We start from the raw sequence: 13,602 nt of genomic DNA, 5'->3' as shown, positions 1-13,602 counted from the left end.
AGGCAGGCATACTTGGATATCCTATCAGGGAGATGGAAAAGTTGAAGTTGGATTAGAAAAATGGAGATAAAAAAAAAAAATTGGCGGAAGAAGTTGGAGACAGTCTGTCATAGCCTAGTTGTTGCAAATAGACTATAATAAAAAGATTCATCATCATCATCATCATGATAAGGTTCTGGGACGCAATCCTACTACACATCCGGAGGCAAAAGGTTTTTGTGTTGTGTTTTCATAGCACTGGGACATTTGAGTAGTGTGTTTGAGAGGGAAAAATATCAGGTAGGGTTTACAAACGCCCTACAAACGCCCTATAGAAGCCCTATCGATGTCCTACTTACTCCCTATAAACCCTATAAACTTTTTTAATATCTGATTGTTAATGATAATTATGGTTAAAGTTGGGATGTTGTGGTGATTTATTCCATGTGTTCTTGTACTCGCTACTTGGGTGAGGAGAATCCAAAAGGTGGATCAGGGTTCAGCAGCTCCTCTGTTGTGTGAAACATAACAGGAGCCTCACCCACCTCCCCAGCTCATTTCTCCAACAGACATACACTCCAATGACAAACATGAATGTATGTTCGTCAACTGGTGAGACTTCCAGGTACCCACCCTCTGGTCTAAAATGTGACGGCCCTCTCAATCACCCGGAGGAAGCTTGCATGTCTTCTGTCATGCCCCATAGGAGATGGTTCCAGTCGTCTGATGATGATATGCCCCTCTGGTGTTGACTAGACTACATGTTAAAGACTCCAGCTATATGTTTAGCCCCAAATGACAACTTAGATGTTCAATGTTAGAGAATGTCCATCCTAGTGTGTCAGGGAGCAGTAATATGGTCCTGCAATAGATCATCATCATCTGCATGGCTGCTGCCTTGCTCCCCCATGATTATGATGATAAATCTCTGTTTTAAGTCTGTTGTAACAACTAGGTTATGACAGACTACTATAAAACAAACTGGATTCTAATATCGCATCACACTAATAATCAAATCAATACAAAATATACAAAATTAATCTCCAAGTCAAAAATAACACAAAGAAACTTTGCAAAATTTACTATAACATATTTCAACTGCAATAGCACCAAGTACCGAAGCGGCAAACAAAATGAGACCCCCTATGTTTTATGGATTATACTAAAGATTTTACAGCAACACCTTCGCTTTGTGGGAATAACTGAGCTGATGCACCTACTGGATAGCCTCTCTTCCACTTCAGGCAGGCATACTTGATGATGATGATGATGATAAATCTCTGTTTTAAGTCCGTTGCAGCAACTAGGTTATGACAGACTAACACCCCCTTCACCACTATATAATAAAACAAAATAGATCCTAAGATCGTGTCACAATAACAAATAAGTCAATAAAAAATAAATTTCCAAGTCAAAAATAACACAAAGAAATTTCGCAAAATTCACTATAACATGTTTCAAATAAAAGATAAAATCCAAAATAAATTCAATAATAACCCTCCTAGCTATCAACTTCCTTAAGAGACCTCACTGCTACTCCTCCTCCTCATTACTGGCGATCCCCGCTCTCAAATCCACCAGAAAATTGATCCATAACTCATCCCTCTGGCTCTTAGTGAGAGACTTGTGCTGATGATACCAGTGACCAGTGCCAACATGGGTCTTCCGAATATATTTGATGAGTGCAGAAAGACCTCTGTTTGTCCATAGAATGCGATCGAGCGTGCGTTCGGCTATAGGGATATCTTCAAAGGCATTCTTCCGTTCCTCTGTGTGCTTGGAACAAGAAAGAAGCACATGCTCAACTGACTGCAGTGAGTCTCCACACCAACAGTCTGGAGAGGGACGAGGCTCCCTGCCATGTCTTGCAAAATAGCTGTTGAAGAAGCCATGTCCAGTCCGGAAGCTCACAATACAACTGGCAATGCTGCGGGAGATATTCACAAGCGGCTTGTCAATAGAGAGTCGAGGCTTGCCTTCATATTGATAATATTCTGATCGAGGCGCGGCTTGAAAGGCAGGCATACTTGGATGTCTTAGCAAGGAAATGGAAATTATGGAGATACAAAATTGGTGGGAGAAGTTGGAGACAGTCTGTCATAACATTGTTGTTGCATATAGACTATATAAAAAAGATTCATCATCATCATCATCATCATCAACAACCTCAGAGTCTCTATTTACTGGCTTCGCTCCGCTACCAAAGTCGAAAGCAACATTTGCGCCCTGGCCTCAGCAACTCAAGCAGCCTCTTGGCCTGACCGCGTCAATCAGGACTGTTCCTTGCGCTTTCTCTATAAGCTAGTCGATGACCGCGCTTTTGATCGATGAAATGCCAAATTTTAGCACGAGGTTTCCAGTGCATATGAAGGCAAACCTCGGCTCTCTCATGATACGCCACTTGAGAATATTCCACACAGCGTCGCCTGCCGTATTGTGAGCTTCCGTATTGGGCATGACTTCTTCAAAGCTACTTCATAAGATTTTCCAAGTAAATTTGGCCTTTCCCCAAGTGCTGCTGTGGAATTTCCTAGCAGTCAGTAAGTTCAGCATGTGCTTCTTTCTTGTCGCAGTCACAGAGATGAACGATATATCGCCTTCGGAGGTTTCTCTATGGCCAAACACACACTCAACCGTATTCTATGGACAAACGAAAAAGTCTTCCCGTGCTTGAGAAATATATCCGGAAGATCCACCTTGGCATGGGTCACTGGTACCATCAGCAAACTTTGTCACACAGAGCCATAGGGATGAGTTATGGTTTTATTTTTTGGTCAATTTGAGAGCGCGTCTTGAAACTTTCAAGACAAATGAGCAGCGATATGGACATGGAATCATGAAGTAAATAGCTTGAATGGTTATAAGTGGATTTTGTAAGTTTTTGTCTACTAGTTATTTAAATATTTCATAGTGAAGTTTGCGAGATTTCTTTGTATTGTTTGACTTTATGATGTATGTTCATCATTGTGACACAATCTTAGGATCTTTTTTGTATTATTTGTTTTGCTTCTTGCTTTTATCAGTTGAGAAGGGGGGACAGTCTGACATAGCCTGATTGCTGCACACAGGCTTTAAAAATAGATAATATCATCATCATCATCATCATCAATTGCTTCTGGTCCCTTCTGGCAGTTTCCATTCACTTCTGGCAGCCTCTGTTTGTTTCCTTAGGGTTTCAGTTCTTTCTTAGGAAACCTTGCAAAATCAAACTCCGAGCCAAGGATAATACAGAAACAATTCCGCACAATACACTGGAACAAACTCAATGCATTAATATTCCAATTATGTTCATTCAAGCTATTCTCCTCGTTTCAATCATTGAATTCCTATATCTCGAGATCGCCAAGTCTACTCTCAAGTCCATCAATCATCGATTGATTCACACCTCATCTCTCCTGGCTCTGAGTAAGAGAGATTGGCTGATGATACCAGTGACCAGTGCCGATGCGAGCGTTCTGAAGATACGTGACAAGGGTAGAGAGACCTTTATCTGACCATAAAATGCGATCAAGCGTGCGTTCTGAGATAGGGATGATTCAAAGGCAATATTTCGTACATATCTGCAGATGGGACAAGAAAGAAGCACATGCTGAACTGACTGACTGCTAAAAAATCCCGCAGCAGCACTTTGGAGAAGGTCAGATTTTTCTGCCAAATCTTGCGAAGTAGCTGTTGAAGGAGGAGTCATGCCCAGTGCGGAAGCTCACAATACGGCAGGCGACGCTGTGTGGAATATTCTCAAGTGGCGTATCATGAGAGAGCCGAGGTTTGCCTTCATATGCACTGGAAACCTCGTGCTAAAATTTGGCATTTCATCCATCAAAAGCGCGGTCATCGATTAGCTTATAGAGAAAGCGCGAAGAGCAATCATGATTGACCCGGTCGGGCGATGAGGCTGCTTGAGTTGTTAAGCACAGAGCGTAATTGCGGCCATTGACATCGGCAGCAGGGCAAAATTGGCAGCAGAGCAAAGCGAATTAATCAAGCTGAGGATTAAAGGCTAGTGATATTTCTATTCTGTATTTCAACTAATATTCTTAATAATAGTCTGTCATAACCTAGTTGTTGCAGCGGACTTAAAACAGTCATCATCAATAGGCTTGATAGTATGCATGACCTGGACAACATTTTTCAGTCGTACTCTTCTGTTAGCAGCCCATGTATCTTCTTTCCCATCTGATGATGATGATGATAAATCTATGTAAAAGTACGCGCGCGACGACTAGGCTATGACAGACTTCTTTCTATCTGTTGTTATAGTATTACAATGGCCAATAATACATACATATAGTCCGAGTCTGCAAATGTTGCAATATATTGTGACTTGAAGAGCTTTTCACATTAAATGTCTACTATTGACTCGCTTGAATGAAGTAAATAGCTTGGACAGTTATTTATTGTCGGGAATTACTGTGAAGTGTTATTTTGTTTTTCTAATGCTATGAGTTTACTGATGATGATGATGATAGATTTCAAGTCCGGGTGTGGATTTTATAATTAGTGGATAAGGGGAGACAAACCGTTATCATAGCCTCGTTGCTGTATTCCGAGTACAATATACATTTATCATCATCAGAAGAGACTCCTACTGGGTTGCCGTGCCCTCTGTGTCTAGCTGATACACTCAGATATTTTAAGCGGATATTTTGAATTGAATGATTCAAGCATTAACATAGTGGAAAATCATCAGAGAAAGTTTGTCATAACCTAGTCGCTGTCTATATATTATAAATGAAGCGATAGCCAATCATCCCGTGTAAGCAAGTAACGGAAATACTGAAGGGGGCTCTGAAAAATGGGTGATAAGAAGGAGTATCCAGCCGTGACTCTACCGTAGTTCCTCCGTCCTCTCCAGATCTGAAGGAGCCAGTATAGTCTTTCAATAGATTCGCTGTCATCCATTCTTCCCCTGATAATTAGTCAACACAGACTGCTGAGAGGGGAGCGATGAGGGAGAGATAAAAAATTGAACTCATCATCATGATGAAGAAAAATGACTGGAGAGCAAAGATCGGGTGGGAAAAGCTACTCGGGAGCTTCAAACGACGAAGGCCAGTAGAAGGAAATCTATGTGACGCTGGCAATTGAAGGATTGACGAGAAGAGGAGCAGAATTATTAAGGATCGAGTAATTACCATTCGGAGTAGCGTCGGAACTCAAATCGTCGAGACTAGGAGGCGTCAAGCGATGGTTCCGCGAAAAAGAAGCCTATCCACTGATACGAGTTTTGTCGGACCTCGCGATTGGCTGATACGTTGAACAAAGAGGTGACAAGCTTGATGATTAAGCTTGCAGTCCGTAGAAATCGCAGGTAGAGCTGACCAGACCAGTCTTGTCGTCGCCAAACGCAAAACGAGCAGTAGGATAGTCGGCGCATCTAGAAGTGCATAGAGAGGAGTGATCCAGAAGAGAGCTGTGCCAAATTGTAAAGATTGTGAAAAGAGGCCGTGCAAGAAAAAGACTGAATATGGTCAATACTTAGACGAGCGGTGAAAGCAAAGGCTTCGCCTAAAGTTGGACCGGAACGTGCCCGTTGAACATCAGGATATGCTGCGCTAATAGCCTGAGCGGACAACGATGGAACACGCTGAGGATTAGGAGATAAGCCTCCAGATGAAGGCCGGAAATCTTGTCAGTATCCGAGATATCGAATCCTAGAACGTAGTGAATGGTCACAATTTATCGCGTTGTAGATGTGGGGTGGACACGACAGAGATAACCTCTGTGGGAGGGCTGTAAAGGACAGCCGTTCCAAAATGTTGACAGAGGCCGTGACCGCAGCCGTGGAAGTGTCAATCACCGAAAATTGGCGTAGTCTGAGGGTGATCAAAAATACCGTAGCGCTCTTCGTAAAACTTGAGGGCCGCATTACGATGAGGGTCTCAAGACATAGTATGATAGAGGGGGGTCTCCGCTCAACGGGTAGAATAAAGCCGACGAGCAAGGTGCAGCATGTGTCTGGAGTCAATAGAAGAGCAGTAAATTCTACTTTAAGGGGCGTTATTTGGAGACGAGGCAGTAAAGAGTTGTCTGGAAGCGTGAGAACTGTCTGCAAAGCGATGCGTCGATGTCGGAGGCGAATAATATCAAGAATAGGGTCTTGGACGACAGTTTCAGAGTGCTTTAGATGCTACCACTCCATATCATATGTCAGCGTTCCTGGGTTTTCATTTTGAGTGGTGTTGGCCGGAAAAATGCGTCAACGACGTCTACAAGTCTCACTTTCCTACTAAAGATAAATAAGCGCTGCTGCTGAATTATATTATTGTGCCCCAAGGTGTTCGTAAGTTATTGATAGATATCAGAAACAGCCCAGGTCATGGGAGGGGTACTCTGTCGAAAAGGAGGGTGTATGGGAAGTGAAGTATTTGAAAGCATTTTACATATTATAATATCTCTTGCGGTATTTTCAGGTTTCTTACAGCTAGATAAGAAAGATCTATAGTGATATTGGCTAAGCTCAATTGGGCAAGGATGTTTGACTCATGCTAGCTCAAGGCCTTATTCAGCCGGTCTATATAGTCCACTCAAATCTGACATAGAAGAATTTATGTTATTATCTAGAATTTTCCGGCAAAATGATATCAGATCTCACTTTGGCCCCGGCCGAAAAATGCCCACAGTTCTATATTATATTGTGTCAAGTTGTTCGACCCTCCCAGCAATCCGGCGAGCATTAAAATTGGAAATTCATATGATCTCCGTTGTTCCTTCTGACTCCGCCCGTTTAGAAATTGGCTATGCGCTCTATAACAGTCAGCAAACAGTTATATCGATGCACAAAGATATCAAGGGGCTTTCAGACTGCGCAAAATTATATAACAGGAATGTATTGTGTTGAATTGGGTTTGATCACTTGATCGCTACCCGTGGCAAGTGTGCCATACAAGAACGGGGTTTTCGTCGCTGAGATAGAGCTCCCTGGTAAGCATGCAAGCTTTGTAAAAAAAGAAAGTACCAACAATTGAGAATGCTCGATCTATGGTGCCGAGAATTAATCAGTGCAGGATAGCTTGATGACGTGTTTCCCTGTTTTTTGCCGAGACCAGAGATTTGGTTATGAGATAGTGAGTCTCGCTCGAACCAATTCTGGGTCGCCCTGGAGACCAACCGTCAGTCCGCTTCTAGTTTAAAGAGGATGCAAAGGCTCAGCCAGTGAAGCTAGTCTCATCACTGCAGAATCCATCAAACAGACCTCCAGAGAGAAGTTCATCGGTCTTACTGCGCTCCGGGCACGAATGATCTGTGAGCAGTCTCTCTTAGTTATTGGCGCAGCAGAAGGCAGATAAACAGAGGCAGTTCGATCGATCGATATCAGCGAGCTTTTGAAAAGGGGTTGAGGGTTGATGGCCTTCTCCTCGAATCCAGTCTTGATAGTTGAAATAGCGGTATACTGTGCTCAGATCTGTAATATATGATTACTCGTGGCTCATGCCCTCTCCTTGCCCACGACAGAAGACACAGCACAGATGGGTATCAGTATATACCTCCGAAATCATTCCCTTCCAAACACCTCCAACATGATATTCTCCGGAAGTTCGTGAGCGTGCTGGTTGCTTTGTTCTTGGTATAAATATATTGGCGGAAATTATCGTCGCAAATCTAGTTTGCTACATCAGCGCGTGGTTTGACAGAATCGCGGGGGTAAACAATGGCACCGCGCGCTCATCTGATGGCTGATTGGTACTCACACGTGATATCAAAAGCAGATGCTGGAATTCCAGAGTTAGAGAGTTGAGTTGCTGGTCATCTAGAAGATAGTGATGCAGAGTCGATTCAAGAACATGTGTAGAGCCGCAAAAGAAGCTGAGCTAATAATTTGCACTGCTTATTGATTGACTGATGATCAGACCACCTCCTTCCTCCCAGTCTTGAATCGATCCTATAGCAGTTTTGAGTCGTTCTTTGCTAGTCTGTCAGTCTTTCTTCGATCTATCAGTCTTGGGCGGAGGTGTTGACGATTTTGTCTGGTGGATTTAGTTTAATATTGAGGTTGCGAAGTCAATTTATAGTTTGTCTTTCTGTTCATACCCTGAAAGCAATATTCAGCACGTGTCCTTTATCAGTCCAGTTCGCTCGCATATCTCTGAATTCTTCGGACTTTAGCTGTATCTAGGAGACACCATTTGGTCCATAGAAATCGATTTATTTACACCGAGAGTATCAACATAATTCTAACAAATCTTAGGTATGGTAATACCAGTGTATTAAGCACCTACGCACTAAACTAAAGTCCTTCTACAACTTGGGAAATTCTGTCTCGTAGAATCAAATCAACAACAAACCAAAACGAATGATTAAGAAGATGGGAACATCCTAAAACACGGAGATATAGTTCTGGATTCTTTCCTTTTGGTTTTGGGCAATCTATATCTGATGTCAGCTAAAGGCGAAATTGGTCTACTTAAGGATAAAGTATCACTCACGCATTCAGCAATCCATGTGATGTTTCGGATTTCCTGCTCCTTCGCCTTAACCCACGCCCAGATGGCACTATAGGTGAACTGCTGGGTGAATGCATTTCTGCACAACTCCATCTCGCGGAGATAGAAGTGGTCCTCCAGCGACTTGTTGTTCGACGTATCGAAAAATCCCTTGTAGTCACCGACAGACTCAACCGTCAAACGAACCTATTGTATATTAGTCAAATCAATTCAATTGCTGCTTGGAGAAGCGAATTCAAAACCATACCTGCTCGATATCGTCTGCGGACGCAAGGGCCTCAGTTCCCGCGGAGTACAGCTTGCCAAACTTGGGCGAGAGCTGCAAACGTTCCTCACGAGTAATTTCTGTGCCGAAAGAGTTAAGACTGATATTGATGACACGACGGTCAGCCTCGAAGTCCAACAGGGCGCTCATGATTTCGTTGGAGGGGTTGGGCAAGTTTTTGCAGAAAGCGTAAAAGTCTTCCAAGTAAGCCCGGTAAAGCGTGTTTCGGATAATCTCGATGTTAAGGTCATCCAAGTCTGCAGCCGACAGACAATCTTTGAAGTAGGGCGCAAGAGGAGTGTCAATCAAGACAGTGTTGTATAGCTCTTCGACATTGGTGGCCACACAGAGAGCAGGGAGAGATTCGAACCATCCAAGAGGGTTACATCTCTCCAGAAGCTCGTGCGTATCGCGTTCATGAAGAGTTCCAGTGATTAATAAAGCAACATTGTCAATCATGTACGCATATGTGATGTAGTCCATAAATTTGCTAAGCGGCTGGACAGCTTGCTTTTGGATGTAGCGGAACTCCTCTATAAGCTTCTCATTGGCCTTCTCAGCAATGATTGAGGTAGATAATGAGCCCGGAACGTTGGCTAAGAAGTTACCGTAGTCGGTGGCAGAAAGCTGCAACTTCAAATCTATATCACTTGTGTTAGATTTTTTGGGATCTCTCAGTAAAGGATAACACTAAGACTGACCTTCAAGAGTGTCGCATTGAGTCAAGTTGGCATAGTTGGCACCGGTGAGAAGCGCGGAGCGATAACCGCGAACAATTCCCTCGATGTAACCGCTATCATGGATGTTAATATCTTCAGCATTATTGCGAGTTCTTTGTTCTCCAAAGATACATAAAAACGTAATGAACAACAGGAATTCCGGTGCCACTTACTTATCGTTGTTGAAAAATACACCCTCCATTTCAATTTAGAGAATCAGCTGGCAAAAAAAAAACTGCTAGTGGAACACGTCAGCGCGCTTTCGAAGACTAGAGCGCACAGAGATATAATAATCAAAAGAGCGATCGATAGCACTAGGAAGCAGATTAGAGGAGGTACTTACCAGACAATGAATTTGGTGGTGGTGCAGATAAAGATGACCTCAGGACGCAAGAACGAGGCGAGACGGGTAGGGAAGAGATTAAGACTCCCTCGGGCCACCTTGATTGATAGTGGTCTCGAGATACGGACTGGACAGAGCCAGGACACGCCGAATTGGGAATGCGCGCGCGGTTGCATACTTATGCCCCTACTGCACAAGTTCTGACAAGAGCATGAGTACAAACCCCCCGGATGGTGACAGAAAGTTTGTCTGCAGCGCCGGCCGCTTGTGAGGCGCGCAGTCATATCAATTGAGCGCGCATCAACGTGTCAAGTCGCGGATCGGATTTCGATCAGGTGAATACGAGTCAACCTGTAATGCATATATACACCTGAAGTTGTCGCAGTTGATCTATTGGATAGTTTCAGAAGCCTCTGCTTTTTGGCGAACAGCGGAATGGATTCTCTGGCGGAAATCATAGCGGGGAGATTACCCAAGGATTTAGCTGAGCAAGTGAAGTCAGGCAAAAGCGCAAATGAGTATCTTCGCCATCTTCGAGAGCTACAGGTCGACTCTCTGTCTTCGGAATCAGCTACTCTCAATTCAAACCTCCAGTCGATTGATCGATCATTGACCAAGTTGGCTATCGAATCTCGCCCAAATCTGATTGCAACCTCTGCTACTCTAGAGTCGTTTACCAAAGGCTTCAATTCTCTGACAACGTCACTCCCCGATCTTTCACATGCTATGCCGAGTCTCGAAGAGGACGTCGTTCAGTTTGAGCCTATCAACGATCGCGGAGCATCTGCCACTTTGTTCAGTAACGTGGACAAGGTGCTAGACATATTAGAGCTACCGACTCTGATACTTACGTGTGTGCGCAACGGATATTATGCTGAAGCTTTAGATCTGGTTGGGCATGTCAGAAGGCTGGCAATACGTTACCGCAATGCCAAAGTTCTTGCGATGATCCAGGACGAGGTAGACAAGGCGCTACTGGAGATGACAACTTCGCTGCTGAGGCTCCTTAGAGAGAATGTTCAACTACCAACGGCCATCAAAGTCATTTCATATCTCAAACGTCTCCAGCCATTTCAGTCTTCTGAGAATTCTGTGTTGGAACTACAGCATATATTTCTATTGTCGCGCTCGATCCACCTGAAAAGTCAATTGAAATCTCTGGAGCCGTTGCAGTCTCTCCCCGAAAAGTATCTGAGACGCTATATAGAATTTTTCAGAGAATTCGTTTTCGCGGCAATCATTGGCTTCCGATCTATTTTTCCTAAAGAAGGAGATACGGGCCCTATCAGAGACAGAGTGGATGATCAGCTGCTACACGATGAATCGAAGAGTACGATAAGAGAAGCTGCAGGTGTTACCGTCGATAGTGGTGAACAGTTGTTGTCATCATTTATCTATGTGGTGACTATTGAATTACGGCAGACTGTAAAGCAGTATCTGCCCCTGATTTCTGATAAATCGGTCTACTCGGCTTTATATTTACAGATAATATATGCTTCACAGTCTCTCGCGAGAGTTGGGGGCGAGTTTTGGAGTATTCTGGCAGACGATGAGGATCTACAGTTTTATGCTTCTGGTGACGACAAAAATCCTTGGATCTCGGCACTGGAGAAACAAAGGGAATTGTCCAAAAAATTAAAGCCAAGTTAAGAATATGGAAGGAATCTATCATGTACTAAAATACACTCATACTATGCATTCATCATTAATCATCATCGCTCAAATCGATAACACGTCTAAACACCGGCCTAAGTGGAGAGATAGGCGTAGAAATAATATGCTGAGAATGAGAAGGCGGTGAAGATGACAGCGAGGGCGAGGAAGATAGATTTATAATGCTTCCGGGAGTAGAGGGCATCTCACAAAAACTTAGTGCTGAAGGAAGAGACAATGGCTTGGTTTCAGTCCTCCTAAACAAGCGGTCAGCAGGTATCACAAAGCTGGTTTCCTGAGGTACTAACGTTTTCTCCACAATTTCCTTAGTTCTGGGCTTGATATTTTCCTTGCATGTTTTGTTCCGCTCTTCTGAGTTCGATTTCCCTGCTTTCCCTTTCCAAAGCATATCCAAATTGGTTTTCTGTTCAGGCAGGCGTTTGGATTTTCGCGTCTTTGTAGCTTCAAAGAGAGAACTGCGGTAATCTTCAAGCACGCCTTTACCACTTTCAGACTGCATAAATATGTATTCAGCGACCCAGAGCTTGCGGGGCTGGTCCTCGGATTCCAGTTCTGAAATCATATTTGACTTCTCACTATCCACTACTGCTGCCATAACTTGACAGTAATACATGGATGTGCGGACTTCCGTCAGTTGTAAACGGTCATGCACCCGAGTTCCATGGATTTTGACTATGGATGTATTGCCACCGGCTAGCTGGCCGATGGCGATTGCTGGCGCCAGACAACTGACAAATTGTTGCAGAGTGTAGTTCATGCACGAGCTTGAGAATTGATGAAGATTGATAATGATCGGTTTCTTGCCCCATTCTATAGGTTCTGTAGGAAGTGCAACAGCAGGATTCATGTAAGATTCAAAAAGATCCCTTGAGGGAAAAGACTCATCAAAAACGATTGCCTTGTGCTTGTTGCTGAACTCGTTGTTCTCGTTGTTCCGCAGATTTCTTTCTAGTTCAGCTTTCCAGTCTTGTAATTTCAATGGAAGCCAGTCACACGCAATCAGCTTTTCGCCATACCCGGCCTTGGCTATTTCTTTGGCGGTTTTGATACCGCAGCCCTTGACACCTTCTGGACAATAGTCAGCACCAGACATCATTGCAGTCAAAACTATGCCTGGTCTGGTAAGATATCTACTGTCATTCGGACTAATCCTGAATGCAGTGGCAAACAGAGCTGCCGGTGATTCTTTTGAGCCCAATCCTGAATTAGAGGAACTCCTTAGTAGGTTGCGGCAGCCAAACATTAGAGCGTCAACATCATCTGTGAGCACGAAGTCAACCAACCCCTTCATCTCAAGCAGAGCACATTGAGCCTCCGCCTCGCCAGGTGCTTGAATCCAAGTAAAACCAAAATCGCTGATTAAATTTTTCATCCATCGAAAATCCATAGGATTGGTGATGGGGACGCGCTTATTGCGTTTAAACTCTGGCTTTTGGGGTCCATCAAACACGAAGACTGCATCAACGTGAGCTTTGAGTAGACTGTTAAGGCGAAGAAAGCACGTCCGCTGCTCTTGGGCTTTTTGAGAAGCACGACTGCCAGAAGTAGATGTCCTGTATCTATTATGGTATCGCCAGAGGTCAGCATCAACAGCTAAGCGAAGTTTGCGCTTGTGCTTTCGCAAGCACTCCTCATTGAGTTGCGATATGCCTGATGATGATCTGTCAGCGGACGCTTATATTATCGCTCAAGTAAAACACTCTTACAAACTTCTTCACCGTTCTCCTGAAACACGTCCCATAGACTGTAGAAATAGCAACAGTCAGTAACAGTTCGTAAGTCAAAGGTCGATTAAGATTGCCAGGTTACATACTTCTTCACGCCCATATATATTAATGATATGTAATTTTGACTCAGTACCACAGCAACAGTCTCAAAGTGGCAGTGCTGGATAAATTGGCTAGATCAAAGATCGTTTCTGCTTCAGGATCAGCTACGATACATGGTTATAGCAATCTGCAGTTGTATTGATTGAAGACATGTAGTTAGGAGATTGCATGTCACGTGAAGTAAATAAAGGTGCACGTGCCTCGCAGGTTTTTTTTTTCAAAGTCCCAACCTCCCAAGCTGGAATTTGGTGTAGGAAGGCAAATTTCTTAGTATCTGCCCGTCCCAACTGAAGAAAGAACCGGTACAACATCACCTATCAGTACAAGAACTTTACGTCGTCATAGATCC

At 43.7% G+C, this 13,602-nt stretch overlaps 3 protein-coding genes across 3 annotated transcripts; 1 reads left to right on the top strand and 2 right to left on the bottom strand.

Annotated features, from left to right (window-relative positions):
* Positions 1-8,295: 8,295 nt before the first annotated feature.
* BZA70DRAFT_267085 (V0 complex, c/d subunit of ATPase) lies at positions 8,296-9,609 on the bottom strand (the record flags this gene model as incomplete). Its single annotated transcript, XM_064911078.1, has 5 exons — positions 8,296-8,346; positions 8,406-8,609; positions 8,671-9,329; positions 9,390-9,481; positions 9,581-9,609. The coding sequence occupies 5 exons, from the start codon at positions 9,607-9,609 to the stop codon at positions 8,296-8,298; spliced, it is 1,035 nt and encodes a 344-aa protein (XP_064769015.1).
* A 442-nt stretch (positions 9,610-10,051) lies between these two features.
* Positions 10,052-11,441, top strand: BZA70DRAFT_277559 (oligomeric Golgi complex subunit 8). The gene has a single exon (XM_064912472.1). The coding sequence runs from the start codon at positions 10,186-10,188 to the stop codon at positions 11,398-11,400; it is 1,215 nt and encodes a 404-aa protein (XP_064769014.1). The 5' UTR covers positions 10,052-10,185; the 3' UTR covers positions 11,401-11,441.
* BZA70DRAFT_277557 (PIN domain-like protein) lies at positions 11,442-13,471 on the bottom strand. The gene is made up of 4 exons (XM_064912471.1): positions 13,238-13,471; positions 13,131-13,168; positions 11,712-13,074; positions 11,442-11,660 (listed from the first exon to the last, which is right to left on the bottom strand). The coding sequence occupies exons 1-4, from the start codon at positions 13,249-13,251 to the stop codon at positions 11,456-11,458; spliced, it is 1,620 nt and encodes a 539-aa protein (XP_064769013.1). The 5' UTR covers positions 13,252-13,471; the 3' UTR covers positions 11,442-11,455.
* Between the last annotated feature and the right edge of the window lie 131 nt (positions 13,472-13,602).

Source organism: Myxozyma melibiosi, assembly GCF_037950935.1.
Source record: "Myxozyma melibiosi strain Phaff 52-87 chromosome Unknown BZA70scaffold_4, whole genome shotgun sequence".
Classification (NCBI taxonomy): Eukaryota; Fungi; Ascomycota; class Lipomycetes; order Lipomycetales; family Lipomycetaceae; genus Myxozyma; species Myxozyma melibiosi.
The sequence above is the reverse complement of the archived record's forward strand: the minus strand, read 5'-3'. Positions and strand labels throughout refer to the sequence as shown.

What these genes read in the sequence shown, in the direction of transcription:
- BZA70DRAFT_277557 (XM_064912471.1), bottom strand. An exon ending in GGAGAACGGTGAAGAAGTTT is followed by an intron (nt 13,075 to 13,130) that starts GTAAGAGTGTTT and finishes GATCATCATCAG; the next exon opens with GCATATCGCAACTCAATGAG. An exon ending in AAGGAAATTGTGGAGAAAAC is followed by an intron (nt 11,661 to 11,711) that starts GTTAGTACCTCA and finishes CCGCTTGTTTAG; the next exon opens with GAGGACTGAAACCAAGCCAT.
- BZA70DRAFT_277559 (XM_064912472.1), top strand. Translation starts at nt 10,186, where the DNA reads ATGGATTCTCTGGCGGAAATCATAGCGGGGAGATTACCCAAGGATTTA.